Raw genomic sequence first — 27,275 nt, 5'->3', positions numbered from 1 at the left:
CTTGTGTGCTTCATGTCTTAATGTGTGATGCTTGAGTTTCTTAAGATACAAAACAAATGTTACACATCATTTCTCAACAGCATGGACTTAAATTCTGCATATGATATTACTGTTTAATTTATTACAGTGAATTCTGTTAAGGTAGTGTAGTGCTCTATCTTAAATGTAAGAAACTGTTGGAAAAAAAATCACTTCACTGAACATATATCTTAGCATAGTACGGTAGTTTTCACCATCTGGAAGAGTACAAGTGACTCAACATATCAAAATTGTTGTGTAAATACCATCTATAGCAGTGTTATGCAGAGTTACTTGTAAACAGTGATTTTTTTTTTTTAAATGAATAATGTTTCTGTTACATTTTACTTGTTTCTTTAAGAATAGAAAGATTTATGGCTATGGTAATGAGAACAGATTTGTTTAATGAGCTAATTAATGCAGCATAAAAGCAGGGCTGAAAAAGATCCACCACAGAACGTTTGCTTTGTGTCTATAGCAGGGGTTCTGGGAAATAGAATTAACCACAGTGAAGGAAGACCAGGAAAGAGAAAATGAAAATTCTTCCTGACAATGGGATCCAGAGAGACCTACCAACAGAAAGTGTTTTTCTTTAGTATAAGACTGATTTAAAAGCATTTGCTGTGATTTTGGTTAAACCAGCAATTAATTTTGTTTGCATACAATAAACTTCATTTTAAGACGGTAGTCTCAGCAGCTTTAGTTATCCACTCATCCAATATATGTAGATGTCTGTCTTTTCAGCTTTTCCCGGTTAGGGGTCGCCACAGCGGAACTCCGGTCCGCTAATGATTGGCAGTAGATTTTTATGGTGCTGAGTTGCCAGCCTGACACCCAACCTTCAGCGAAGGCACACTCATTCACGCATGTCTTTCGGAGGCCACTCGACCACGGGGAGGACATGCAGACTCCACACAGAAGGCACTCCAGCCGAGAATAGAACAGGAGAACCTCTTGCTGTGAAGCAACAACGCTACCGCTGTACCACCGCGGCTTATCCAATATATCTAGATATATCTACATATCTAATCTCTCTCTCTCTCTATATATGATCACAGTCTCTCTCTATATATATATATATATATATATATATATATATATATATATATGCATATATGCACACACACACACACACACACACACACATATATATATATATATATATATATATATATATATATATATATATATCGATGTAGCACACAGAGTTTGAGTTTGAATAGGCTCATAGTCGGTGCACTCATAAACCACTGATTACCACAATCAGTGGAAAGCAGTGGTCTGAGAAAGCTCTAAGGTTAACAGAGACCAGGTTGAAGGCCTGGAAGTTGACTAGAGAGAAAACACAACAGTTCAAGGAATTACTCAGGGTGCTAGCACCTCAAGAAGAGGAAAAAGGTGGGGTTGAAAAAGAATGGCAACACCTCAAAACAGCATGAGTGAGGACTACAGAACAGATATGTGGCTGAGTCAGGTATGGAAATAAGGTACATAAAGAAAGCAGGTGGTGGAATGCAGAAGTCCAGGAAATCATCAAAAGAAAGAAAAATTGCAGGAAAAAGTGGGACATAGAAAAGACAGACCAGGCTTGGAAAGAATACTGGTTGGCTAACAAATTAGGCTAAGACAACATCTGCAGTAGCAAAGAATGAGGCATCAGAGGCAGTCTAATAGCTTCTGGAAAGCAAGTCATTAAATGGCACAAAGAAACTATATCAGGTTGTAAGGCAAAGACAGAAAGATAAACAAGACAGACACCCTTCACAAGAGATTCCAGCAACAACCTTCACCAGTCCACAGGACATCAAAGATGGAAGGAGTACTTCCAGCAGCTTCTGAATGAAAAAACCCTACAGACACAGCCTATAATGAGAGACGAGGATGAGCCCACCATACAAAAAGCAAGAACAGCACTAAGGAAAATGAAGACTGGGAAAGCAGCAGGCTCAGATGAGGTCACAGCAGATATAAAAATATGCTGGGTGATATAGGGGAGAAAAGGGTTCCTGAGGGTACTCAGCAGTGTGGAGAGAAAGATGTTTCCTGAATGACTGAAGAATAAGCACACCAGTGCCAGTGCTCAAGAACAAAGGGGACATTCACAACTGTAGACAGTATAGAGGTATCATGCTCCTGTCGCATTGCATGAAAGTTCTGCAAAGGGTAATTGATAAACGAATATATAGAGTAGCAGAAAGGAAGATGGGAGCTGAGCAGTTTGGATTCAGATCAGGATGCAGCACAACTGACCCAATGTTTACAGTGAGACAGTTAAGAAGAAATTAGACATTAGGAAAGAGTCCAACTGGGCATTTCTAGACTTGGAGGAAAGCATAAAAGTCCCAAAAAAGCAGATATGCACAGCCCTGTAGTGGTTTGAAGTCCCAAAATCATTGGTAAAGTTAGTACAGGCTCTGTACAAAGACTCAATTACAAACAGTGATCATTCTCACAGAGGGATTCTCAGAAGGAATGGGTGTGCACCAGGGTTCATCTCTGAGGCCACTGTTGTTCATAATGGTGATGAACTACATTAGCAAATAGGTTGGAGAGAACGGATCAACCAAGTTGCTGTATGCAGACAATGTGGCATTACAGGCAGACTCTGAGAAAGAACTTTAGCAAAGGAAGGGGAATGGAATGCAAAACTGAAAGCACATGGGATGAAACTGAGTACAGATAAGACAGTTGTAATGGCAGCAAATGGTGGAGTTCAATAAAAGCTGAAAACTGAAATAAAAGGGAAAATAGTGGAGCAGCTTAACAGCTTCAAGTATCTGGGAGGGGTGGTTGAGGTGAAGGGAAGTCTGAATGAGGAGGTCAAAAATAGAATCAGAGGGGCTGCAGCCAACTGGCACAGTATGTCAGGTTTAGTGTATGGCAGAAGAATGCCAAAGAAGCTGAAAAGTAAGGTGTATAAAACAGTGCTGTGACCAGTACTATTGTATGGTACAGAAACCTGGGCAGTAAAGACAGAGCAGTTGAGGAAGCAAGAGGTGAAGGAGATCAAGTGCCTGAGATGGGTGGTAGGACGCGCACTGTGGGACAGATGAAGGAATGAGGACATGAGCAGAAGCCAAAGTTGCTCCAATTGTAGAAAAGGTCAAAGAGAACACATTAAGGTGGTTCAAGCACATGCACAGGAAAGCATAAGATAATCTGGTGAAAAAGATTTGGGACAGATGGAAGAAGGCAAGAGGAAATAAGGGTGTCCAAAAAACAGCTGGATAGGTTGCATGTGAAAAGACTTACAACAGTCAGACAAGAGGGTCGAAGAAAGCAGGAGAGAGGAATTGAATACAGAGAGCTACTGACAGGGGTCCCTATTAAATTTCCGAATGTTTTAAAGTTCAAATGTCATATGGTCGACACCATATGATCGAACTTTGAAAAGTTCGAAGGTGAAAGGCAATGAATTGTGGCAGGCAGCTACCAGACTGTGGAGTGGTACTGCATTTGCTTGATTTTAAGTTTTATATTTGCAAGGGCACTTTCACAAAGTTGACTCTGCTGCTGCTGTCTTTGGATTGTTTTAGTTCGATTGGCACTAGCAAGTTCTGACTTCAGTTTTCCTGCCTGTTATTAAATGAGAATTCTGAAGCAGACTGTTTTAAATGCTGGGATAATCAGTGTATTACCTGTACGTTATGGCTACAGGAAGACAATGAGAAACATGCAGTCATGAGGCGATGTTGCCCTGCTGTCAAGTGTTGTTGAGCTCTGGGTTTTTAACTTCTTAGAAGGTCAATTCTGTACTTTGTTGAATGCTGGCATCTACATGGCTCCTGGAGAGTGTGAGGAGAGCTTGGGTTGGGTAGTGGGTTTGCTGTGCAGCCATGTTTACTGGATTTTAAGCTTTTATCAGAAGGGCTGTTTTGGACTTTGCTGAATGCTAAGTATTTTTGGGGATTTTTGGACTTGCAGGTCATCTTGGATGTTATTTGTAAGGACTTTTTCTGATCGCTGTGTCACTGTTTAAAAATTGCCATGATTATTACTTAGAGTATTTGTGACAAATGTATACCATCTGTTTATGTTTCTATATTGTTTATTAATTCTTCTGTAATACTGTCATAGTTATCTTTTTGTAAAGTTCTTAGTTATAAGAACTAAAATAGAATAAAATTGAACTTTTGTGAATTACATTTCTGATGTATGTACATTTAATTTTTACACAGGCAGAACAATAGGATAATCTCTTAATTGTTTTGGAAACTCATTGACAGCATATGAGCCTAGATCCAGAGGGTCTAAAGGCTACTTCCCTTGTTTTAAATTGTACACACTGCATGAGTGTATGTAAAACAAAGCGTTTTGTGTCAGCAAATACAATGAGGACTTTCAAAATCGAGCATGTGGTTACATGCTGTAGTGAGTGGATTACTTTTATGGTATTTTGTTCATGCAGTGCATTTTATGTAGGTCAGACTAACAGACTTTGGAAGCAGAGGATTTCGTTACACATTAGTGACACTGTAAGAGGGAGTGCAGTCCTTTCTATAAGCATATATTGAAACATATGGATGTTGTGTTCACATTTATCGGCATACATAATTTAACAAATGGGAGATTACTAAAGAAAAATGCATATTTCTTTGAATAGTAAAGGGAAATTTTGGATCATTATATTAAGTGTTTGTTATTTTCCAGGTCTGAATGAAACGTTTGCAATTTATTTTAACTCTGTCCTGTTTATATGTACTATTTATTTCACCCTTTTTCCACTAGATGGTATGTGACTCCTATAAACTGATTTTGGACAACCTATTATTAATTAGAAAAAAATGTTTTATTATTTTGAAGGGTCTATTTTGCTTCCATAATTTATTTAACATTTTGAATTTTTTAATGTCTTGAATAAGTGCACCAAAAGTCACTTATATTATAATAACATTTTTAATACTTGCCTCTCATGATTAAAATGAATGGGCAGGAAATAATGTTATAAATATGCTTTTAATAGATCATGTGATAATTCTTTAATATAAAATCTGTGATTGGTTATAATGTTTAGATGACATTGATGATGCCTGGTTTGTCTTTTTTGATGTTTCTGAATATATATGTATATGTGTGTGCGCGTGTGTGTATAGATAGCTAGACAGAGAAGGGAAGGACTTGCGTGGCATTTTGTTGCTGTACATCACTTCCATGAAGTCAGTGCTTTGATAACAGTATATAAGGTTATATTTTACAACATCCCATATATTCTCACTTATTGTATTATATTATCCTGTCACAGAAGCTGAATCAGTAACATTTTACAGCACGTCTTCTGGTCATAAAATGTTGAAATGTATTCCCTACTCTTCCATATTATCTTACATTCCATGGTATATTGCTAAGTGCTATTTAAAATACATCCTTATTAGGACATTCTTGAACAGTTGTGATCATTTCTGAAACAATTAGTTATGCAGAATATGCATTAGCCTTTTGGAAAATTAATTGAAATAAGCCACCTCTCACTTTTAACAAACCAAAGTAGTATGAGGTAGGTATTAATACTCTTTCTGTATTCTTACTGATTTGTGAGTAATGAATAAGGAATGGTTGGTAAATTACAGTTTGCTGATAAGCAGGAATACATTTCATGATATTAAACATCGGTAGAACATTAAACAATTTTTAATGTGGTCATTGATATTAAGACATGTAACAGAATTCTGACTTGCGTTGGAGCTGTGCAAAGTAAAGAATAGAACATATTTGTATTTTTTACTGCCAAGTCCTAAAGTGCTTAATAAAGTAAAAAAAAAATCAGCAATTGTGTAAATATTATTTTTGTTCAGACAAAGTAGTCATCATTCTCACTGGCTGAGAAACATAAGAAACATAAAATAAGAATTAGAACAATAATAACCTGTCAAGGGCACATCTAGGTGCCATGTGCCAATTTTTAATAAACCATATCTATAATAAATAAATAAAATATGTATCTCGTATTTTTAAAGTCTTTTTGTGATTAAAAGCAAGATGAGCACAGTCAATAGAAACTGAAATTCTGCTAAGGTAAAACTGCCTGTGCCGATACTAGGTAATGTAATTAATATTAACTTCAAGTATCAAAATGTATCATCTCTTTTTGAGAAGAAATATTACTGAAGGTACTCAGTTCATTAAAAAAAAAACAGAATCTGGTCCTTAATATTGTTAGTAGAGTACAGTGATATAGCCCAGATGTGAATTTTATATATGCAACAAAAGCAGATGTTTACAGCTTATTAAACATGGTTGGTTTTGTAACATGACTGCTGACTTACTCCATTCTGAAGAAATTGCTTGCCAAAGTTTGAAAGTTACGGTGGTGTTTTATCTGACCAGTACCTGTGAATAATATTCCATCAAATGTCCAAGACGAAAGGCTGCTTTTTTATTTGAATATACTACCACCCCTCTAGGATTATTTTGCTGAAGCTCCAATTATTTTGGGTTGGCAGTAAATCAGCTAAGAGGCAGTTGCATTGCCTGAGTTTTCCAGATTCTTTTTATTCTTCTTCTAGCATTCATTTGCAATAATTTTTTAAGATATGCAGGACCTTTCTTGTAAGGTGTGGTGTCCAAGGCTTGACAAAACTTTTTGTGTTTACTATCAGTTTGCCACGTTTCACATCCTCGTGTCCTGCCACAACATAAACTTTACCTAAAGAAAGACAAAAAAAAATAGTGAAATGTGCTCTGATCATACTCCAGCCTTTTATTAACAAATAGGAAACCCAATACTGGAGGCAGGCTGGTCAGTAGACAGTCACAGTAATTTAGTAGTATATTGTAGTACTCCTTAAATTAAAATTATTTAATTACCTATTTAATTGATAACAGGATAGGAGTGCTACACTAATGCAAACTGGCTTTCTCTGCACATGCTAAACTATTTAAGTTCTAAGTATAGCTGTTAGGTATTTTAATTTAATGTGAGCTTGATAATCCAAAGAGGGCAATACTAAGAAGCATTCATTCATTCATTCATTCGTACTCTGATACAGGTTTTATACTTGTTACCTCTTTGGTATGTGAAATATTTAGAGATCATGACTTATTGTCCCCATGAAATTCGTCTTCCACATCTATATGACTTGATTGCTTTTACTTGTGATTTCTGATAGTTTTGGAGTTATGCTGCTTGCATAGAGTGCAGATCCTATACATGCATGGTCCCAGATATTTCTTAAATAATAATACTATAATACATTAGACTGAGATTTATTTTTTATTGGTGTGAGGTCACTATCTGTAAATAAAGACCGACTGATTGCTACTGGTTAACTTATCTATTATGTTACTGGAAACCAGATCTAAAATGTTGTTTCCCCTTCTGGGGAAAATCTGTGTCCTGTCTTAAGTTCAGATGGCTAAGACTGAAGTCACCCAGAAGTAGAGACACTTGATAACCACTTCAAATTTGTACTACTGGCACTGGGAATATCATATCATGAATGTGAAAAGCTGTACTTATGCAAGTTACAAACTTACAATCATACAGCTGGATTTGCAATCTTCTAAGGGTAGCTCTTGTATTTCAGCTATTTTCTAATAGTTTTTTATTTATTTATTTTTGTTATGAATGCAGCTATACCCCATACAGTTTTATCCAGTCTGATGGACCTATCTGAAGAAGCCCAAGCCCCCTTGGATGAAAGTGCAATAAGTCATACACACTGGAAATGGTAAACACTAAACCAAGTCAGACCAACAGAAACTGCACTAACTCTTGAGGAATTGACACTATAATGGCAGCCCTAATGAGGACTAATATACTAGTAACAGACTAAAATTATTAACCATCATTGATCAATACTGATCTTACAGACACTGAAAAAGAGAAAAGGGCACCACAAAACAAAACAAAAAACAAACAAAACAAAAAAACTAAGGGTCAGCCAAACCAGGACACACTGACCCATAAAGTTAGACACAAGAACCAACATGTTAAAGGTTTCAACTCTTTCTTTCAAATCATGATGTCTTATAGGCCATTCGATGTGGCACCTTTTCAAGACTGAATGCTGTCTTTCTCTTTCAAGGGACTTCACTTATGCCCCCCTTTTTATAAAAATGCATTTATCAGCATACCACGACACTGGTGGTTACGCCTCACTATGGCCAATTTGCACTACGACGTATTACTTAGGATGAAAGTCTCTCTGAACAAAATTAAATTTGATCTAATTTAATCCTAAACTTGTCTTTAGAAGGAGTCTAAGCAAAAGCTAATTGTATACTGTTCCTTAGCTTGTCTTTAAAATGAGGACTCTTGGCTAAATTCAATCTTCTGTAATTCCTAATTTGTCTACCATTTGTCCTATAAGAAGATAGGTTGTCTGTATTGTAGTTATTACAAGCAATGACATACACCAGCAAAAACATTCCCAGGCCACAGTTAGAATCTTAACTTGCTTTTAAAAACTGTCTTGTGTCAAAGGTTGTTTTTATGTCTATTCACCCTACGAGAGAAGTTAGCCTATCTCATTTGTAATTATTGCAGTGATACACCAGCTACTTATTAAAAGACATTTACAACTTTCTCAAGCCAAAAATGACAGATGGCCATTGTCTATGGTTTAAGCAACTGTCTGAAAGAACATTTTCACTCTTAATGAAGTACAGAACCATAATGGTGGAACCCATAGTTCTGACTGAAGGACTAGAAAGTTTACTTTTACTGCTAATGTTTCTTACATCTTTTTGTTATTTCTCTAATATATGTAAACCAGACCTGATCTCCATTATTGTGTGCACCATTTCAATTTCATCTAGGATTCTTACTTTGAGAATTAAATGAGCCTTAAACTATGGCCAAACACCAAGTAATCTGGAGTTTTGTACTCTGGGTGAATCAACATGATAACTTTTTACATCCACCTGTGCAGCTGTTGGAGCAAAATCAGTACTCCATTTTGGTCCACTTATTGAAGCAAAAGACAAAAAAGGCGATGAACAGACTGAGCGATACAATGAAAATAAAATCAAAAACAGTTTTATTAGCGCTTTCGGAGTGGTCTGTACCTCTCCTTCTTCAGACAAAGTACAAAACAATTAACCAACTTTTTATAAGAGAAGAAATGCACTTAATCATTCAATTAGGTAGTTAATTGCATTGTGGCTAGGCACACTATTGAGTTCCCCGAACATAGGTTTAAATTCGCTATATTAAACCAAATAAGAATTGACCAAAGAGGTGGACCGTGGCAATTACAATTAGAAATGGAAGAGTTTTTTTGGCAAATTAGAACAGTGGCCCACACTTTTCCAGGGCTTAATGAATACGTCTCTATAAGATGTATTCTTAAGTACCTTGCCTTGAGAAGGTAGCTTTTTCTGTTTTGAACTGAAGCATTGTTTTTTACTCAGTATATAAATTTGTGTTCTAATAGAAACTAGTATATTAATGTTTCATTATTTGAATGATAGTGAATAGCATGTAAGCTATTATTACTTATCAGCAAGTAATTTCTTAGATGTATCATAAACATCTACGTGTACCTTTTAATAGGGTACCTTTAAAAGTGACACTTTATTTTACTTTATTTTAATTATAGGCATACATAAATTTCTGGCTTAATATAGTGCTAACTACCTGAGCTGGTCCATCTATACGATCTAGCTAATGGCTCTTCTAACTTTAGTACGACGAGCCACTTATAAACAGGACTGCTTAAGCATACAGTCTTATAATAATGATATGCATTATATATTTTACAGAGGCGATTCGGACAGTTTTTTATTAAAATCTGTTGTTGACATGTTTTATTACTGCTTTATATACATTTAGATATGGGATTTGTATTTTTCCCTTTAAAGAATTGCAAAATGCAATTAACTACCTAATTGAATGATTAAGTGCATTTCTTCTCTTATAAAAAGTTGGTTAATTGTTTTGTACTTTGTCTGAAGAAGGAGAGGCACACACCTCTCCGAAAGTGCTAATAAAACTGTTTTTGATTTTATTTTCGTTATATCACTCAGTCTGTTCATCGTCTTTTATGTCTTTTACTTAGTTTTTTGGTTTGTCATTGCTGTTTGTGTACATGGCGCGCGAGACTGAAGCTATATCTCAGGGCTCACTGTTTACCCAAGACGAGCTGAACAATACTAACAACATTAACAAGGCTGGACCTGGAGAGGCGAATGCTGTAGGTAATCTAACGGCCCTAATTCAAATTTTGCTTGGCCATGTAGACAGCCTTACTCAGCAAATGGATTCCCTTTCATCTAATGGAGACATTGCTGCTCCAAGGAGCTTGGTTAGCAGTGAAACAAGTCAACGTATTCCACTCGGGCGAAACCATCCTTCTGGTTCTGGATTAAATGTTTTGCCACCTAGTGATATTCAAGCTGGCCAAGGGCTAGGTTCTCAGCAGTATGCTAATGGTCACCGTGAAAGTAACATTCAAGACGTTGAAACGAGTTCTGTTCCAACTATTGGCAATTTCTTGAATAATAATAATTTTTTTGGCAATGGCATTGTCAGCGGAACTTCCCAAGAGCAGGATTTGGGGGTGAGTAATATCACTATTCTAATTAACGACTTCGATCAAAAACTGTTTAGATGTAAAAAGCTACAATTGGAAATAGCTTACCTGCAGGAATGCATTGAAAAGAAATTAGTTCCTAAAGGCTTGCGACATTGGCGCTACCCTGTAGGCTTGACTGAAAACTCACAGTTTCATCGTGAGCTCTTGAATCTTTTTGATAAGCAAGGGTTCGAATTTATAATGTTATTAATCAATCAATACAAATCTGAAACTGATATCCTGAAAGGGGAACTTGAACTACTTCAGCATACTATTAAAACTGACAGTGAATTATTTTGTTATAAATACGAGTATGCCCGCATTTTTCTAGCATTGAACCACTATGGCAAAGATGCTTGTTACTAAAAAGAAGAAAATCGCAAGAGATATACAGGAATATGCTAACAATAGAGCATACCCCCGCCCACCTTCCAATACACAGTCTACAAACATTAATGGAGTTCTCCCAGAAACCAGTAATAGCATACAAGAGGAAGGGAATAATTCACATAATGGAGAATCTAATACCCATACAACCCCTACGCCAGAGTGAGAGATTAAACAACAATAACAACAATGCTCACAATAATAACTCTCACACCCAATAACAAGAGGCCTTTAATAACAATAATAGCCGGCCTAACACCAGCAATCAACAGGGTTTTCAAAGGAACTGGAATGGTCAATACACGAATCCGAAGACGAACAGGAATCAGGGCAACACGAGGGACAGACTGAACCAGTGCAGGAGATAAACAGATATTATTCTATAAATCCCCAAATACTTTTTAGTTCAGAAGGGGTCTTTAAGATATACAATTACACCATTCTAAATGTCACTCAAGATATGGTGGATTTTTTCTTCTAAGGTCTGTCCTTTGTCCCAGATACCAACATTGACCTTGTGAAAACTATAATTAACTTGAAACTATTTGTTCGTAAATTGAATTTGAATGCCCTTATGGGAGGGAATTCTTCTCTAACCAATTCCTTTAAGGTTTCAAGCATTTTTAATCCACCATTACACTCGCGTTTAAGTTCTTTTGAAAAAATGTGTGAGATTGATTTAAGAGCTATTGTTAATAACAATGTGACTAATAAGAATAAGAATATTAACATTACTAGAAATCAACGTGACTTCATCAACTTATTACGTGAATGTAATATAAGGGTGACGAAACCTGACAAAGGGGGTGGGCTTGTTTTTATGGATCAAAATATCTATACTGACAGTATGAAAAAACACCTTACCACTAGGGCTTATACACTAGCCAGTATCAATGAGGTAAATATTGCATACAAAAGAATTGCGTCTATCCTTGATGACCTCTTTCTAGAAGGAATTACTGATATAGATTTGCATCAATATTTGACCATGATTGCCCCTAGAATACCGGCCTTGTTTGGTACACCTAAGATCCATAAGAGAAGCAATGACCCCCACCCCCCCTTTAGACCCATTCTTGATGGGCGTGGCTCTGTGACATATGGATGCGCTAAATACATAGACAGCATCCTAAGGCCCCTTGTTGAACAAGAGCCCCAGATCTGTAAGGACTTGTGGAGTTTCCTGAATGGTTTGAGTAAAATCCCTTTCCATCAAGATTACTGTTTCCTCACAATTGATGTGAAAGATTTATATACTGTTATACCTCAAGGCGTAGGACTTGAATGGATTAGAGATTTTATGACACTAAGACAGATAGATGATAATACCATTTACTCTTCTGGAGATTGTCCTAACTAACAACTATATGGTTTTTGATGGGCAAATATATCTCCAGAGAACTGGGGTGGCAATGGGGTCACCCTGTGGAGGCAGTTTTGCCAATTGTATAATGGCACACTGGGAGAAAACTTTATTATTTAAAAACACACTATTTCAGAACAATGTCGCTTGGTACACTCGTTACCAAGACGACATGTTTCTGATTTGGAAGGGGCCTACTGCCTTAGTTCCGATTTTCATTACCAGTATTTCTCGCATGACTGACTTCTTTGAATTTACTTATAGCCTACATGAGACCAGTATTAACTTTTTGGACAATAATTTGTTTAAAGATGTGACAAATTCTAGGTATAAAAGCACCATTTATAGAAAACCCACTTATTCTAATTCATTCCTGCACTTTACCAGCAGCCACCCTTACCATCAAAAAAGAGCTGTAGTGAAAGGGCAGATAGAATGGTCTCTGATGAGACTGACTTTGTAGAGGAATGCGAATTTTTGGCGTCTATGTTTACTAATAGAGGCTATCCTATATCCATGGTGGCCAATATCACTTCTGAAGTCACCTATAATTGTAATATAGGTCACTTTAAGCCCCTCTTGTCGTACAATATTAATCAAATTGTGGAAAACACGGACAACCAACATCATCTGGGGGCTAAGAATACTGAACACAATTTTAAAATCAGTTTTCTTTGTACTTACACTTTGGACCACCTTAGAATAAGGGAGATGTTAAACAAAAACTAGGCCTTAATAACTGAGGACAGTGGGCTATTTAAAATATTTGGCTGAAAGCCTAAAATAACTTATAGAAAAGGAGCCAATCTGAAAAAAATACTTGAAAGTAGGAACAGCATTACACATAGTAGGAACTACGGAATGTCTAAATGTGGGGCATGCCAACAGTGCAGGCATGTAAGCACTGATTTTCAGGTCATTATTAGAGATAAGACATATAAAATCAATGGCAAATACAACTGCGAGACTAAGGGAGTGATCTATTCAGCATGTTGTGATAAATGCGCTGCGTTTTATATAGGGAAAACGGAAAGAAATATTAAGCAGCGCATTTATGAGCACCAGTATGCCATTGGGAGGAAAGACACAACTAATGCCCTGGCTAGGCACACTATTGAGTTCGCCGAACATAGGTTTAAATTCGCTATATTAAAAAAATAAGAATTGACCAAAGAGGTGGACCTTGGCAATTACAATTAGAAATGGAAGAGGTTTTTTGTCAAATTAGAACAGCGGCCCACACTTTTCCAGGGCTAAATGAATACGTCTCTATAAGATGTATTCTTAAGTACCTTGCCCTGAGAAGGTAGCTTTTTCTGTTTTGAACTGAAGCATTGTTTTTTACTTAGTATATAAATTTGTGTTCTAATAGAAACTAGTATATTAATGTTTCATTATTTGAATGATAGTGAATAGCATGTAAGCTATTATTACTCATCAGCAAGTAATTTCTTAGATGTATCATAAACATCTACGTGCACCTTTTAATAGGGTACTTTTAAAAGTGACACTTTATTTTACTTTATTTTAATTATAGGCATACATAAATGTCTGGCTTAATATAGTGCTAACTACCTGAACTGGTCCATCTATACGATCTAGCTAATGGCTCTTTTAACTTTAGTATGGCGAGCCACTTATAAACAGAACTGCTTAAGCATACAATCTTATAATAATGATATGCATTATATATTTTACAGAGGCGATTCGGCCAATTTTTTATTAAAATCTGTTGTTGATATGTTTTATCACTGCTTTATATACATTTAGATATGGGATTTGTATTTTTCCCTTTAAAGAATTGCAAAATACAATTAACTACCTAATTGAATTATTAAGCGTATTTCTTCTCTTATAAAAAGTTGGTTAATTGTTTTGTACTTTGTCTGAAGAAGGAGAGGCACAGACCACTCCGAAAGCGCTAATAAAACTGTTTTTGATTTTATTTTCATTATATCGCTCAGTCTGTTCATCACCTTTTTTTGTCTTTTATTTAGTTTTTGGTTTGTCGCCACTTATTGAATCAGGTTGCCTGATCCAGCTTCAGAAGTTTTGCATTATCTGTGAAGAGGGTTTGGAAGTATTTGGGCAACACACATTATTTATGTCCTTAGATTTTTGTCTTGACCCTGTGGAGGCAGGATGCACTTGAAGAGGGCTGAAATATTTTATTTCATAGGTTTATAGAAGGTTACAATGCTAACGGCCCGAAAGCCCTTGCTAGCCTAGCCATATTTATCCTGTGTTGCCCCAATTGACGGTGTTTAGGTGAGTGAAGTTTGCAGAGGTAAAGGTCTACAGTAGTTAATAACAACCTCCTCTGTCCAGGAGGGACATAGGTGCCATGCTAGGAGTGAATATGCGGTCACTGATCCATTGAATTAGCAGTGATATCAGTTTTCCCAAAGGGAATAATAATAATGCATTTTTTTGCATTTAGCTTTAATCTATGGCTTTGGCACCAGTCATTTGTCTGCATTAACCATGTCTACAGAATATTAAGGTTCCTTGAGTTCATAAACTCAAATGCTATGGAACAACTAGTCACCATTCCCACAAGAGGAGAAAATATACTAGACCTGATCATCACAAACATGGGGACAAAATGCTCCACACCGGAAGTATATCCTTCATTGGTGAGATCAGACCATAAATTAATCTCACTGGAGATCCACATCCCGCCCCCACCCCCAGCAAAAAAGACCACAGTGAAGAACTTCTCAAAAGCAAACTTCACACTTCTTAAGACTGGAGTGGTATCCTTCAAGGCCCCCGAGCCAGTGGAAACCACAACCCACGCTGCTGAAACCCTTACAAATGCCTTCTACGAGCACCTCCAGGAATGTACGGATCAAGCAATCCCTAATAAAATCAAGACCCTTTCCACCAAAGGCAGGCGCCCGGTCTGGTGGACTCCAGCCATAAACAAACTCTACAACAAGAGGAGAAAGCTACTACATGACAGAGCAAAATCCTTAAATGGGAAGGCATCTCTGATCAATACTAGCAAAACTACGATCACTCATAAAATCAACCAAGGCCAACTTTGAGAGAAAAATCGCTAATGACACAAAAGACAATCATAAAGCCTTCATTAGCTATGTTAGAAACCTGGGTGGAAACTCCCAGATATGCTCAGAATTAGTCCAAAATGATAAAAAAATCACTGAACCCACAGACATTGCCAACATACTGGCAGACAGGTTCAGTGCAAATTTCTCCCCTCCCCCCCCCCCCCAAGGAGAAATATCTATCCCACCAGAGTCTAGCCTCCCAAACATCTCAGATGCCCAGGTGAGAGCTGCTCTCTCTAAAGCAAAAAACACAGCATCAATGGGACCGGACGGTGTCCCCGGATGTGTGCTACACGAACTCAATGAGGAACTAAACCCACACATAAGGCTGCTGTTTAATCTTAGCCTTACTACAGGATACGTACCCAAAGAATGGCGTACGGCAACTGTGGTCCCACTCCACAAAGGCGGTGCTTCTGCGGACCCTGGAAATTACCGCCCCATAAGCTTGACGAGCCTGGTCTGCAAAGCTATGGAGAGGATCATAATGGAACTCATAAATAAAGACATTGGGGACCTACAGACACTGGATCCTACCCAATTTGGCTTTGTCAAGGGCAGATCCTGCCTCTTGAACTTGGTCGACTTTTTCGAAACAGTCACTAAGGCCATTGATGAGGGTAAGGCAGTTCACACAGCCTACCTTGACCTAGCAAAAGCGTTCGACACAATACCCCACTCGGGCATCATAGAAAAGCTCACCAGCTTAGATGTAAACCCATATGTCACAAGATGGGTTGCAAACTGGCTCAAGGACAGAACACACAGGGTTAGAGTTGCTGGTGCCATGTCAGACTCTAAGCCGGTCACGAGCGGTGTCCCACAGGGCTCAGTCCTGGGCCCCCTCTTGTTCGGCATTTATTTTTCTGAAGTGCAGGCAAACATAGGGGGATTGTGGTTGACAAAATTTGCAGATGACTGCAAACTGGGCACCATAATTGACACTCCATCAGACCCAGATATCCTCCAGAAAGGTCTCATAGAAATGGATAACTGGTGCCAGAGCCATGGCCTTAAGCTAAATGCCAAAAAATGTATAGTCATACCCTTTGGGAAAAACAAGGTAACCCCTAATTACCACATAGGTGGTAATCCATTAAACACGGAAGAAGTTATCAGGGACCTGGGGACCCAAGTTGACAGTAACCTCTCTTTTGACACTCACATTGCCAAAGTGGTTAGGAAGACCTTCTACATTGCCCAACTGATCATGAAGGGATTCACATCCAGATCAGGAGAGGTCATTGTACCCCTGTACTCTTCACTTATCAGACCAATGATTGAGTACAACGCCCCATTGAATGTACCTTACCCGACACCTGCAGCAGTTGGAAAGACCCCAAAGTTCCTCACCAAAAGGATAAAGGGGCTCAAACATATGTCATACGATGCCCGACTGAAGAAACTCCAGCTCTATTCAGTCGCATACCGTCTGCTCAGAGGTGATCTGTGCCTGACATACAAGGCCATGTCCAACCCGGAATTAAAGGACATGCTCCACCTCAAAAAATCCAAATCCACCAGAGCCACGAGAGCAAGGGACTTAAACCTCAACACGGATATAAATAGGACGTGCTGGAGGGACAGATTCATCACCCAGAGACTCCCTACACTATGGAACAGAATCCCAGTCCATGTGAGGCAGAGCCCCTCACTGACTCTGTTCAAGAGAAATCTTGACGAGTGGATGGGAGATCGTAGGTTTACCCCGGGAATCATCTCTGTATCACTGCTGGACAGAGGCACAGCAAATTAATGGGTATAGTATTCTCATCCTAAGGGGTGGTGAAAGCCACACACACTCTGGCTAGGCTTATAAATGCCCTAGGGCAGATAGCCTAGTATGAACCTATGAACATCACTGGAGGACTCGATGATTGCTCCCAATTTTCAGTCATCAGCAAACTTGGTCAGCCGCAGGCTATCCATGTTTTCCTGGACTTCTGAGAAAAAAATTCCAAATAGTAAGTTGCCCACCACAGAATTCTGTGGTACTCCATTGGTGACTGGTCTTTTGCCAGGGGTGAAGTCACCCACTTTGACAGTATGCGTCCTGTCAGTGATCCAGTTGGGTACTCCTCTGGTAATGCAGTGGTTAATTCCCAATTGGGAGAGTTTCTCTATAATACCTGAGTGGGGGATTGTGTCAAATGGCTTGGTTAGGTCAAGATAGGTGGTATGCACTGTCTTTCCCTTGTTCGGGGTCTTGGTGACTTTCTCAACGAAGTTAACCATGTTTAACAGGCATGATCTATCTTTAACTAATCCGAACTGGGTTGGGTCCAGAGTTTGAAGATTATCTAGGTACTTGTTAATAAGGTCCATAATGATTTTTTTTTCATGTCCTTGCAGATGAGGGTAGTCAAACTTATGGGACTATAATTCACAGGGTCAGTTAATGGTCTCTCTTTGTGCAGAGGGATTACTGTTGCTGTCTTCCATTCCACTAGATCATAGCAAGTTCGCAGGCTGTGCTTAAACAGGGATTGAAGTGGGTCTGCTAGGTCATGTTTTAAGTTCTTTAAAAGACAACCTGGGTAGTTGTCTGGTCTCATTGATGCTGTGTTTTTGGCCTTGGAGAGCGCCAAGAAGATCTGATCTTTTGAGATAATAGGCTGAGGAATGGTGGCACGTATACTTTGAGGGATTTTAAAATTTTAAAATTAAAACATATTATGGGCTAGTTGGTTTGAAGTGTCCTATAAGGCACAATTAAATTAAATATGAGGTGTGTTTTAATGTTTTACAATGTTAGTCAAACACAATATGAGCGAGTTTCATTCATTTATTTATTTACTTACTTATTTTTTGATAAATTATGTAGTGTGTTTTTAAGGTGTAATTAAGTGAGTCATGTGACATCATTAAGCAAAGGTATTTAAGGGCTGGGTTTGTAATGAAATTTGTTCTGATGAAGTCTCTTGAAGGAGAAGAGAGCGCTTAACCGTTACCAATAAACTTTGGCATTTATTTGCAACTCCTTTTGTCTCACCTGATTTGGAGCTGTGAGCTGTTGTGGTTTGAAGGTTCTGAAGTTTCAATTTGTGGTGGTGATACTTTGAGGTATGACTGGAGGGGACATGGGATGAAATTTTCTCCAAATCTGTCAGCTAGCAATTTGGCTATTACCTCCAGTTGAGTATGGGTGGTGCCATCCACAACCAGTTCAGCGCATTGCTGGGTAATCCCTTTTAGATTCTGGATGTAGTTAAAGAATGTGTTGTGATTATCCTTAGCTAGGGAGGTTATTTTTCCTTAATAATTAGCTTTGGAGGACATGACAAGAGCTCTAATTTGCTTTCTAAAGTTAGATAGGGATTTCTTCCTTTGCTGAGCTAGTTCCCTGTTGTTCTTGGACATTAGTTTCTTTCTCTTGTTGTAGAGCCTGTTCATACTAGGGGTCCATCAGTGTGGCTTGTTTTTTCGGCAAGACCTGTTTTTAATTCGGTCAGGTACAGCTAATTCTATACAACTGCTTATGAGGTTATACAGGGCATTGGTGTGCACCTCTGCATAGGAGTCCATGCTATCTGCATTTGAGGGTGCTTTGAAACATCTTATACCATCACTTAGTAGGAGGTAGTTTGTCTTTGAAAAATTCTTAAGCAGTTTTGAGCTTGATGGGGTATGTGGTTTCATAATGACATCAAACAAGACTGATTTATGGTCTGATCGTACCAGGGAGGACATCACATGGGGCTGGGGGGTGCAATGCTCTCCCATGTTAGTAAGTACTATGTCCAGGACATTTGGGCCTCTTGTGGGTGTGCTGAATAGCTGTTTCAGAGCATTTGCATTGACAAAGTCCAAGAACCTCTGAGCCAACATGTTTGTGGTCATGTATGTTTCACAGCTGATGGCAGAAAATTAAAATCACCTATGAGTAAGATGTTGGGCTGTATGGCAAGTTAAGTCCTGGTGTATACAGTAAGCTTTTCCTGTTTCATAGAGGGGGACCTGTAGCTAGCTATGATGTGATGGGGGCTTTGCTTATAGTTAATTGGACATAGAGTAGCTCAAGAGAGTCATACTGTTTGAACAGTCTCAAGGTCTACTTGTCCTTATTGAAGATGGATACACCTCCTCCTTTGTTCTTTCATGTTCAATTTGTGGTCAGAAAGTATGGAAGGCATTGTAGCCCTGCACAGTCTCGGTGCTTTCCATGCCTTTGAACCATGTCTTGGTGACTGTACAGACATCAGCCTCTTCTAAAGTGAGGAGTGCTTCCAGGGACAGGGAGTGCAGTTTCTTGGTTAGACTCCTAGCATTAAGCAGCAGTATCTCTAGTTTATCAAGAAGGGATTTTTTTATGTTGGAAAGTTGGTTACTTTGACACATGCCGAAAAAAGGCACAATAGGAGTGGTTAATGCCTGGGCAATCTATTCCAGAGTCTGGGGAGTCTCTGGGTCAGGAACCTATCCCTCCAGCATGTTTTGTTTATTGTGATGACAAGGTTTAGATCCCTGGACCATGTGGCTCTGAGGGATTGGGATTTCTTTAAGTGTAGCATGTCCAACAGCTCTGGGTTTGACATGGCCTTGTATGTTAAGCAGAGATCGCCTCTAAGTAGACGATATGCGACAAAGTATAGCTGGAGTTTTTTAAGGCGGTCAGCACAGGGCATCTGCTTTAGGCCTGTGATTCTTTTAGTGAGGTATTTCTGTGGCCTTTCCAGTTGTTGCAGATGTCTTGAGAGGTACATACCAAATGGGGCGTTGTATTCTATAATGGGTTTAATGAGGGATGAGTACAGTGGGACAATGACCTCCTTTTTTCTGGATGAAAAGCCCTTAGTGATGAGGTGTGCCACATAGAAGGATTTCCTGACTGTTGTGGCGATGTGGTTATCAAAGGTGAGACCGCTGTCCACCTGTGTCCCTAAGTCTCTTATCACACTTTCGGTGCTTAGTGTACTGCCACATATATGGTAATTCACGGGTACATGTTTTTTCCCAAAGGGGTTAACTATACATTTCTTGGCATTGAGCTTGAGCCTATGGCTCTGGCACCAAGCATCTGTTTCTCTAAGGCCCTTTTGCAGAGTATCCACATCATTTGGGGGATTCAATAATGGCTCCCAGTTTGCAGTCATCTGCGAACGTTGTTAGCCAGAGTCCCTTAGTGTTGGCCTGTACTTTAGAGAAGTAGATGCCAAACAAGAGCGGTCCCAGGACTGAACCCTGAGGTACTCCACTTGTTACTTGTCTGGAGCTGGATTTGGAGTCAGCTACATTTACAGTGTGGGTTCTATCAGTAAGCCAGTTAGCAACCCATTGGGGATCCAGTGTCTCTCAGCCTGGGATGACATGCTCAACAAGCCACGTTGCTTCGCAAAAGATGGCTTGCACCTGTCACCCCTAGCCTTTCGAATACTGGCCAAGGCTCTTGTTGCCCCCATAGTGCCTTTTTTAGGCAAGGCTCAAAAGTCAAACCCACCTCCGTAAACAGCACAATTAACAAAAAACTGAAGGTTATGCTACTCAACGCCAGGAGTTTAAATCTCAAAATGCATGCGCTCGAAGCACTCCTCGGTATGTAGAACGTCGATATCTGTGCAGTAACTGAAACCTTGTTCAAGGCTGCAGAGAACACCTCAGCACTACTGGGCTACAACTCGTACCACACTTTTTGGCCACAGAACATGGACCGAAGCACAAAAGGAGGGGGTGTATCCATATTCATCACGGATACCTACACCTCCAGATTAGTGGCGTAGCATGATACCTCAGAGATCATCCATGTGCAGCTAACATCGGGCAAATCTGCAATGCAAATTGTGGCCTGCTACAGATCACCCTCCATGACCCAGGACCACCACTCCACCTTTCTGGAGACGCTGGAAAACATGAAGGTCCTACCAAACACCCTGATATTGGGTGATTTCAATTACCCTACCATTAACTGGGAAAACTACTCGAGTACAAACTCCCAGGCCCAGTGCTTCCTGGAATTCATCAACTTAAACACCCTGGATCAGCTGGTAAATTCCCCTACCAGAGGTGAAAAAATATTGGACCTGGTCATCACAAACATGGGCGACAGGTGTTCCACACCGGAGGTCAACCTGTCACTGGTTAGATCAAACCATAAACTAATCACACTGGATGTTCACACCCCACCACCACCCCCAACTAAGGAAACCACAGTAAAAAAACTTTTCTAAAGCAAACTTCACCTTACTTAAGACAGAGGCGGTAAGTTTCACAGCCCCCACGCTAAAGGATAATGCTGCCCAAGATGCAGAAACCTTTACAAATGCACTCTATGAGCACCTACAAGGATGCATGGATCGTGCCATCCCTAGCAAAACCAAGAGTCACTCCTCTAAGAGAAGGAAACCAGTCTGGTGGACCCCTGCCACAAACAGGGTATAAAATAGAAGGAGGAAACTAGTTCAGAAAAAAAGCAAATCCCAAGAAGGAAAGACATCCCTGATCAGTATCAGTAAGAAACTAAGGTCCCTCATAAAATCATCCAAGGCTAACTTCAAAAGAAAAATAGCCAAGGATTCAAAAGATAACCACAAAGCCTTCTTTAGCTGTGTTAAGAATCTAAGTGGCAACTCGCAGGTATGCACTGAACTAGTGCAAAATAGCACAAAATATACTGAACCTACTGGTATTGCCATCATCCTGGCAGATAGATTCAGTGCAAACATCACCCCCTCTCACCCCCAAAAGGGCCCACAATACTACCGGAAAAGTGTAGTGTCCCGGAAATCACAGACGCACAGATGAAAATAGCCCTTTCAAAAGCCAAAAACAAAGCATCAATGGGGCCAGATGGTGTCCCAGGCCACGTCTTGCATAAACTACAGAATGAACTAACCCCCCCCCCCACCTAAACACACTGTTCAACCTCAGCCTCTCCACAGGCTATGTGCCCATAGAATGGAATACAGCAACGGTTATTCCACTCTACAAGGGAGGGGCCACAACTGACCCTGGTAACTATCGCCCCATAAGCCTGACTAGCCTGGTCTGCAAGGCTATGGAGCTCATCATCATGGAACTCATTAACAAAAACATTGGGAACCTCCAAACACTTGACCCGACCCAGTTTGGCTTTGTGAAGGGCAGATCATGCGTACTAAACCTGGTTGACTTCTTCAAGGCAGTCACCAAGGCTTTTGACACCATTCCCCACTCGGGTATTACAGAAAAACTCACCAGCCTGAACATAAACCCCTACGTCATGAGATGGGTTGCCAACTGGCTTACAGACAGAACTCACACAGTAAGAATAGTGGGCTTTAGGTCCGACTCTAAACCAGTCACAAGTGGTGTCCCACAAGGCTCAATCGTGGGACCTCTACTGTTCAGTATATACTTCTCAGAAGTTCAGGCAAACACAGGAGGACTATGGCTAACCATGTTCGCTGATAACTGCAAACTGGGAGCCATAATTTACTCTTCGGCTGACACGGACATCCTCCAAAAGGGCCTTACTGAGATGGACACCCGGTGTCAAAGTCATGGCCAAAAAATGCATAGTCAACCCGTTTGGGAAAAACAAAACACCCACGAATTACCACATAGGTGGCAGCCCCCTTAATACAGAAGAGGCAATAAGAGATCTGGGGACCCAGGTAGATAGTAATCTCTCCTTTGACAATCATATTGCCAAAGTAGTTAGGAAATCCTTCTATGTGGCCCATCTAATTACTAAAGGGTTTGCATCTAGAATAGTGCCCTTCTACTCGTCACTCATCAGACTCATCATAGAGTACAATGCCCCATTTGGGATGTACCTCACAAGACACTTCCAACTGCTGTATAGACTACAAAAGTACCTCACCAAGTGGATTACTGGCCTCAAACATATGTCCTATGCAGCCCGACTGAAAAACTCTGGCTGTACTCAGTGGCATATCGCTTACTCAGAGGTAATCTTTGCCTGACTTACAAAGCCATGTCCAGCTCAGAATTGATGGACATGCTCCACCTAAAGAAATCCAAGTCACTGCAAGCCACGTGCTCTAGTGAGCTAAACCTCACCACAACAATAAATAGAACATGCTGGAGGGATAGATTCCTGTCACAGAGACTCCCCATGCTTTGGAACAAAATTCCAAACTACATTAGGTAGAGCCCCTCACTAACACTCTTCAAGAGAAACCTTGATGAGTGGATGGGTAACAGAAAATACACCCCTGGGATCACTTAACTGGCTCTGCTTGACAGAGGATCAGTTAATTAATCAATGGGGCAGCGAAAGCAGACACACTGTGGCTAGGCTTATAAATGTCCTCAAGCAGATAGCCTAGTACCTACCTGTGAACCTATATTGGATCCCCTTGGATTGACACCAGAGGCTATGCCAATTTTTAAAGTAATTTTTTTTCTTTGTATTGTGGCATCATCCATGGAGAAGGTAGAATGCGGCTTAAGGCAAGGATTATACCTGCTTGTGATACATAATCTGAAAGCTCAGTCATGTCTCTCTTCATATAGTGCAGTGAGGTACATCTCAAGTCATTCCCCCCACGTGGACTATGACAAATTCAGACTACACTTGTGGTTGAGTGACTTGAGTGCTTGAGTAACTTGATGAATCATGGCACTTGACAGGCAGCTAACCATATCCCATCCTTATCCAGCCTGGTGAGGAGAACATGTGTGTGTCTCACAATGGAGTCACCTGTGACTAATATATTAGCCTTTGTAATGTTACACCTCATGGGCTTATTTGTTGAGACACTGGTATGTGTGTTATGTGTTGTGATTGTTTTTTGCATTATTTGTGAAAGTAGTTTCCATTTTGTTGGCCACTGATCTTTTGGTAAGTTACTAGTGAGTATCTCTGCATATATCGTTTTATGTGTCATCTCCTTATTTTGTGTGAGAAGTGTGTATGAGCTGATAACCTGTTTGGCATTCGATTTGTCTTTATGTGAGAGTCTTGCCTCCAATTTCGTAGTGTAATTACATTTCTTACATAAAGTATTTGTTTGTTTTAGGAGTAAGTGGTTGTCACTATATAGGAGACATACGCTACATTGCCTTAGGATGCCCATGTCTATCAGTATGGCCAGAGAGATGATGGGAAACTACCCTTCCATGATAGCAGGCTCTTAATGTATGCTGTATTAGGGAAGGGAATGGGTTAAATTGACAGGGCTGTGCTGGTAGCATTTAGACTAGAAGAAGGACCTATACTTTGTGTAGGCTAAGGATGATCAGTAAGATAACACTGCTCAGTGCACAACTGAGTTGCCCCTAGAGCAGCAGAAAAGTTTCCAAGGGTTTGACTGATAGCTATTTAGGGAAAAACTGAGCTTCTAGACATTTGCTTCTATACACTGAAGAGCAGCGCCGATAGACATGAGGCTTTAATATAAGCAAAGGGAAACTAGTTTTAAGCTAACTGCAAATCAGAAATGCACAGAATAAGCCTTTCATCCATCAATCCCCAACTCAGACGGGTTAGGTCAGCACACTTCTGCCACAAGGGTGCATAAAAAAACCTTCTTAATGTAGAATAGCTGGTTTGGAACCCAAGTGTAACAAGACCACCTAAACTACCTACAACTAACAGATATAACATAATACAGTGCAATTAACTACTTAAAGCAGCAGTAGACAGTACAGCTTTTTTGCTGTAAAGTGCAAAATAACACAAAATAGCTTAAGAAACTGCCAAAAGTATAGTCATAGTATAGAAGAAAAGTGAAAAAAAAACTTATTTTTGTCTTTTCAGTAGTGGATTGCTCCAGGTGAAAGCAGATTCTCAGCAATCAGTAACAAAGTTGCCAAATGACAAGCAGCTCTGAGGATCTTTGCTAAAGCCTGTGTAAATGTGATGATTAAATATGAGCAAAGAGAAACATGTTTTAAGCTAACTACTGATCAGCAAAGCACACAATAAGCCTTCCATCAGCAACCCCCAACTCATACAAGTTATATCAGCACACTTCTGCCACAAGGGTGCTGAAAAACACATTCTAAATGCAGAATATCAGGTTTGGAGGCCAAGTGTAACAAGACCACACAAACTACCTTCAACAGCCCTACAACTAACAGATACAATGTAATACAGTGCAATTAACTACATAAAGCAGCAGCACATAGTACATTCACAGTATATAAGAGAAATGCAAAAAAAAAAAGTACTTAGAGCCCTTTTGTGTATTTTCCAGCTTAGAAAGACCAGGTAAACACCTACTGCCATTAGATGAATAATCCCAGTCCTCCTAATGTAAAGGCACAGTAAAGGAGTGTCCAGGGTGAAATGCTACCACAAAGAAACTTAAGATACAAAATGCCACCACAAGCAAACTTAAAGATATGTACACAGCAGTGTACTTTAAACAGTTTACTATTGTTTATTCGAACGAAAAAACATTTTCCATTCAAATAAACGAATAGTAATACCGAAAGTAAAATGTTGAACCAAATGCTCGACACATTTGACTCGACATTGTTGTCAAAACCACCACGTGATAACCGTATAGGAGCTGATGTAAATCAAACTCCTATGTGCCCCCCACCCCCCTACTTATATATTCTAACTCCGAGATCGCACTACAGTGGGGATGGGGATGAATTTCCACTCCCCACTGTACTGCACTCTCCATGCAGATAGTCGACTTACACTTATGTGAATGCAGTAGTGCATTCACATAAGTGGAGTCGACTGTCTGTTGCACAAATGTTTGTGCGTTCGACATTCTGATTTTCGGCACATTGCAGCCGACAGAATGTCGTTCGCACAAACAAACAGCTTATAAAAGTGTGATTATTCAATAAAAGTACATTGCTTTGTATAAATGAGCCAAGAGCCACTCAGTTTGAACAAAATTTGTAAAGGCTTAAAAACAAGAAAAGCTGATTAATAAGCCCTCCAGCCAATAAAACTGCATGCAGAAATCTCAAGTGTTTACCCAACCTAAACAGACCAGGCTACCTCCCAGTGCACTAGATGGAAAATTCACTGACCTCTTGATGTAAAACCAAGTGCTTGCTAGATTTTAAAATTACACTACTTTATCCAACAACTAACTGATAATAAATTCAGAGCACTAAATTAGTAGAACAGACAATGAGAGGCAAAATGCACTTTTTCAATATAAGCACAGGGAAGGGCAAATGAATAATTCAGTATAACAGTAGCAGTCTAGAAAGGGAGAAGCTTATTAAACCCAATTTACAGTAGGGGTGGGCAGCTTAAAATCACCAGGTTTGGAAGTGATTGCTTATGTAATCATCCCAAAATCAAGCAATCAAGAAGCTTTTTTAACAGAAAAACAATTATAGTACAATGCTAGTATAACTACTGTTAATGCAAAAAAGTTTTGTTTTTAACTAATTTTTGAGGATTTTATTACAACCCACAGGAAGAACATTCTTTTTTTTTAATCTTTTAAAAATTCCCCATCATTTATTAAGAGCTCTCGCTCCAGATTTGCTGCCTGTTTAAAGTTCTATTTTAATACATGAAATGAAAAAAAAAAATCTGTTTTTTCCTGCTTCAAGTACTTTATTTCAATACCATAATGAATGTTTTCATCCTCTAATTAAGACTTCTTCCAGTGAAAACAAAACATTCTTGTAGTGCCAGTAATTAATGTATAGTAGTTTGTATGTCTATATTGGAAGGGTGTAGCTACTTGTTGGTTTTTCAAGGACCATTAGCAACTTGTATTTTAGTTAATGCCATTAACATCACGGCTGTATGATAGGAAGAATAGGGTATACCACAGTAATGACTCCCACTGGGATTTGTCTAATCACAGACTTGCACACAAATCTAATGCAAAATGCTCTACTAGTATTGGCTGAAACCCGTATCTTTTTCTAATTGGAATTCCCAAGCCAAACACCCAGTCATACATTTCCCAACTGATTGGCCATCTTATCTCACATATTTTCACAAGAATGGTCCAAATTCCTTCCATTACTTCTCATTTTGTTTTCATA

General features: G+C 39.3%; 1 protein-coding gene across 1 annotated transcript in view; it reads right to left on the bottom strand.

Annotated features, from left to right (window-relative positions):
* Positions 1-3,463: 3,463 nt before the first annotated feature.
* The window catches only part of NTN4 (netrin 4), a 299,848-nt gene continuing 276,036 nt past the window's right edge, over positions 3,464-27,275 (bottom strand). Inside the window, exon 10 of the mRNA XM_044087633.1 lies at positions 3,464-6,661. Coding sequence (XP_043943568.1) covers positions 6,525-6,661 — 137 coding nt within the window. The 3' untranslated portion in view covers positions 3,464-6,524. The remainder of the gene's footprint in view (positions 6,662-27,275) is intronic.

Source organism: Protopterus annectens, chromosome 11.part0, assembly GCF_019279795.1.
Source record: "Protopterus annectens isolate FY-2018-M chromosome 11.part0, PAN1.0, whole genome shotgun sequence".
NCBI classification, from domain to species: domain Eukaryota; kingdom Metazoa; phylum Chordata; order Ceratodontiformes; family Protopteridae; genus Protopterus; species Protopterus annectens.
This window is presented reverse-complemented; position numbering and strand designations above follow the sequence as displayed.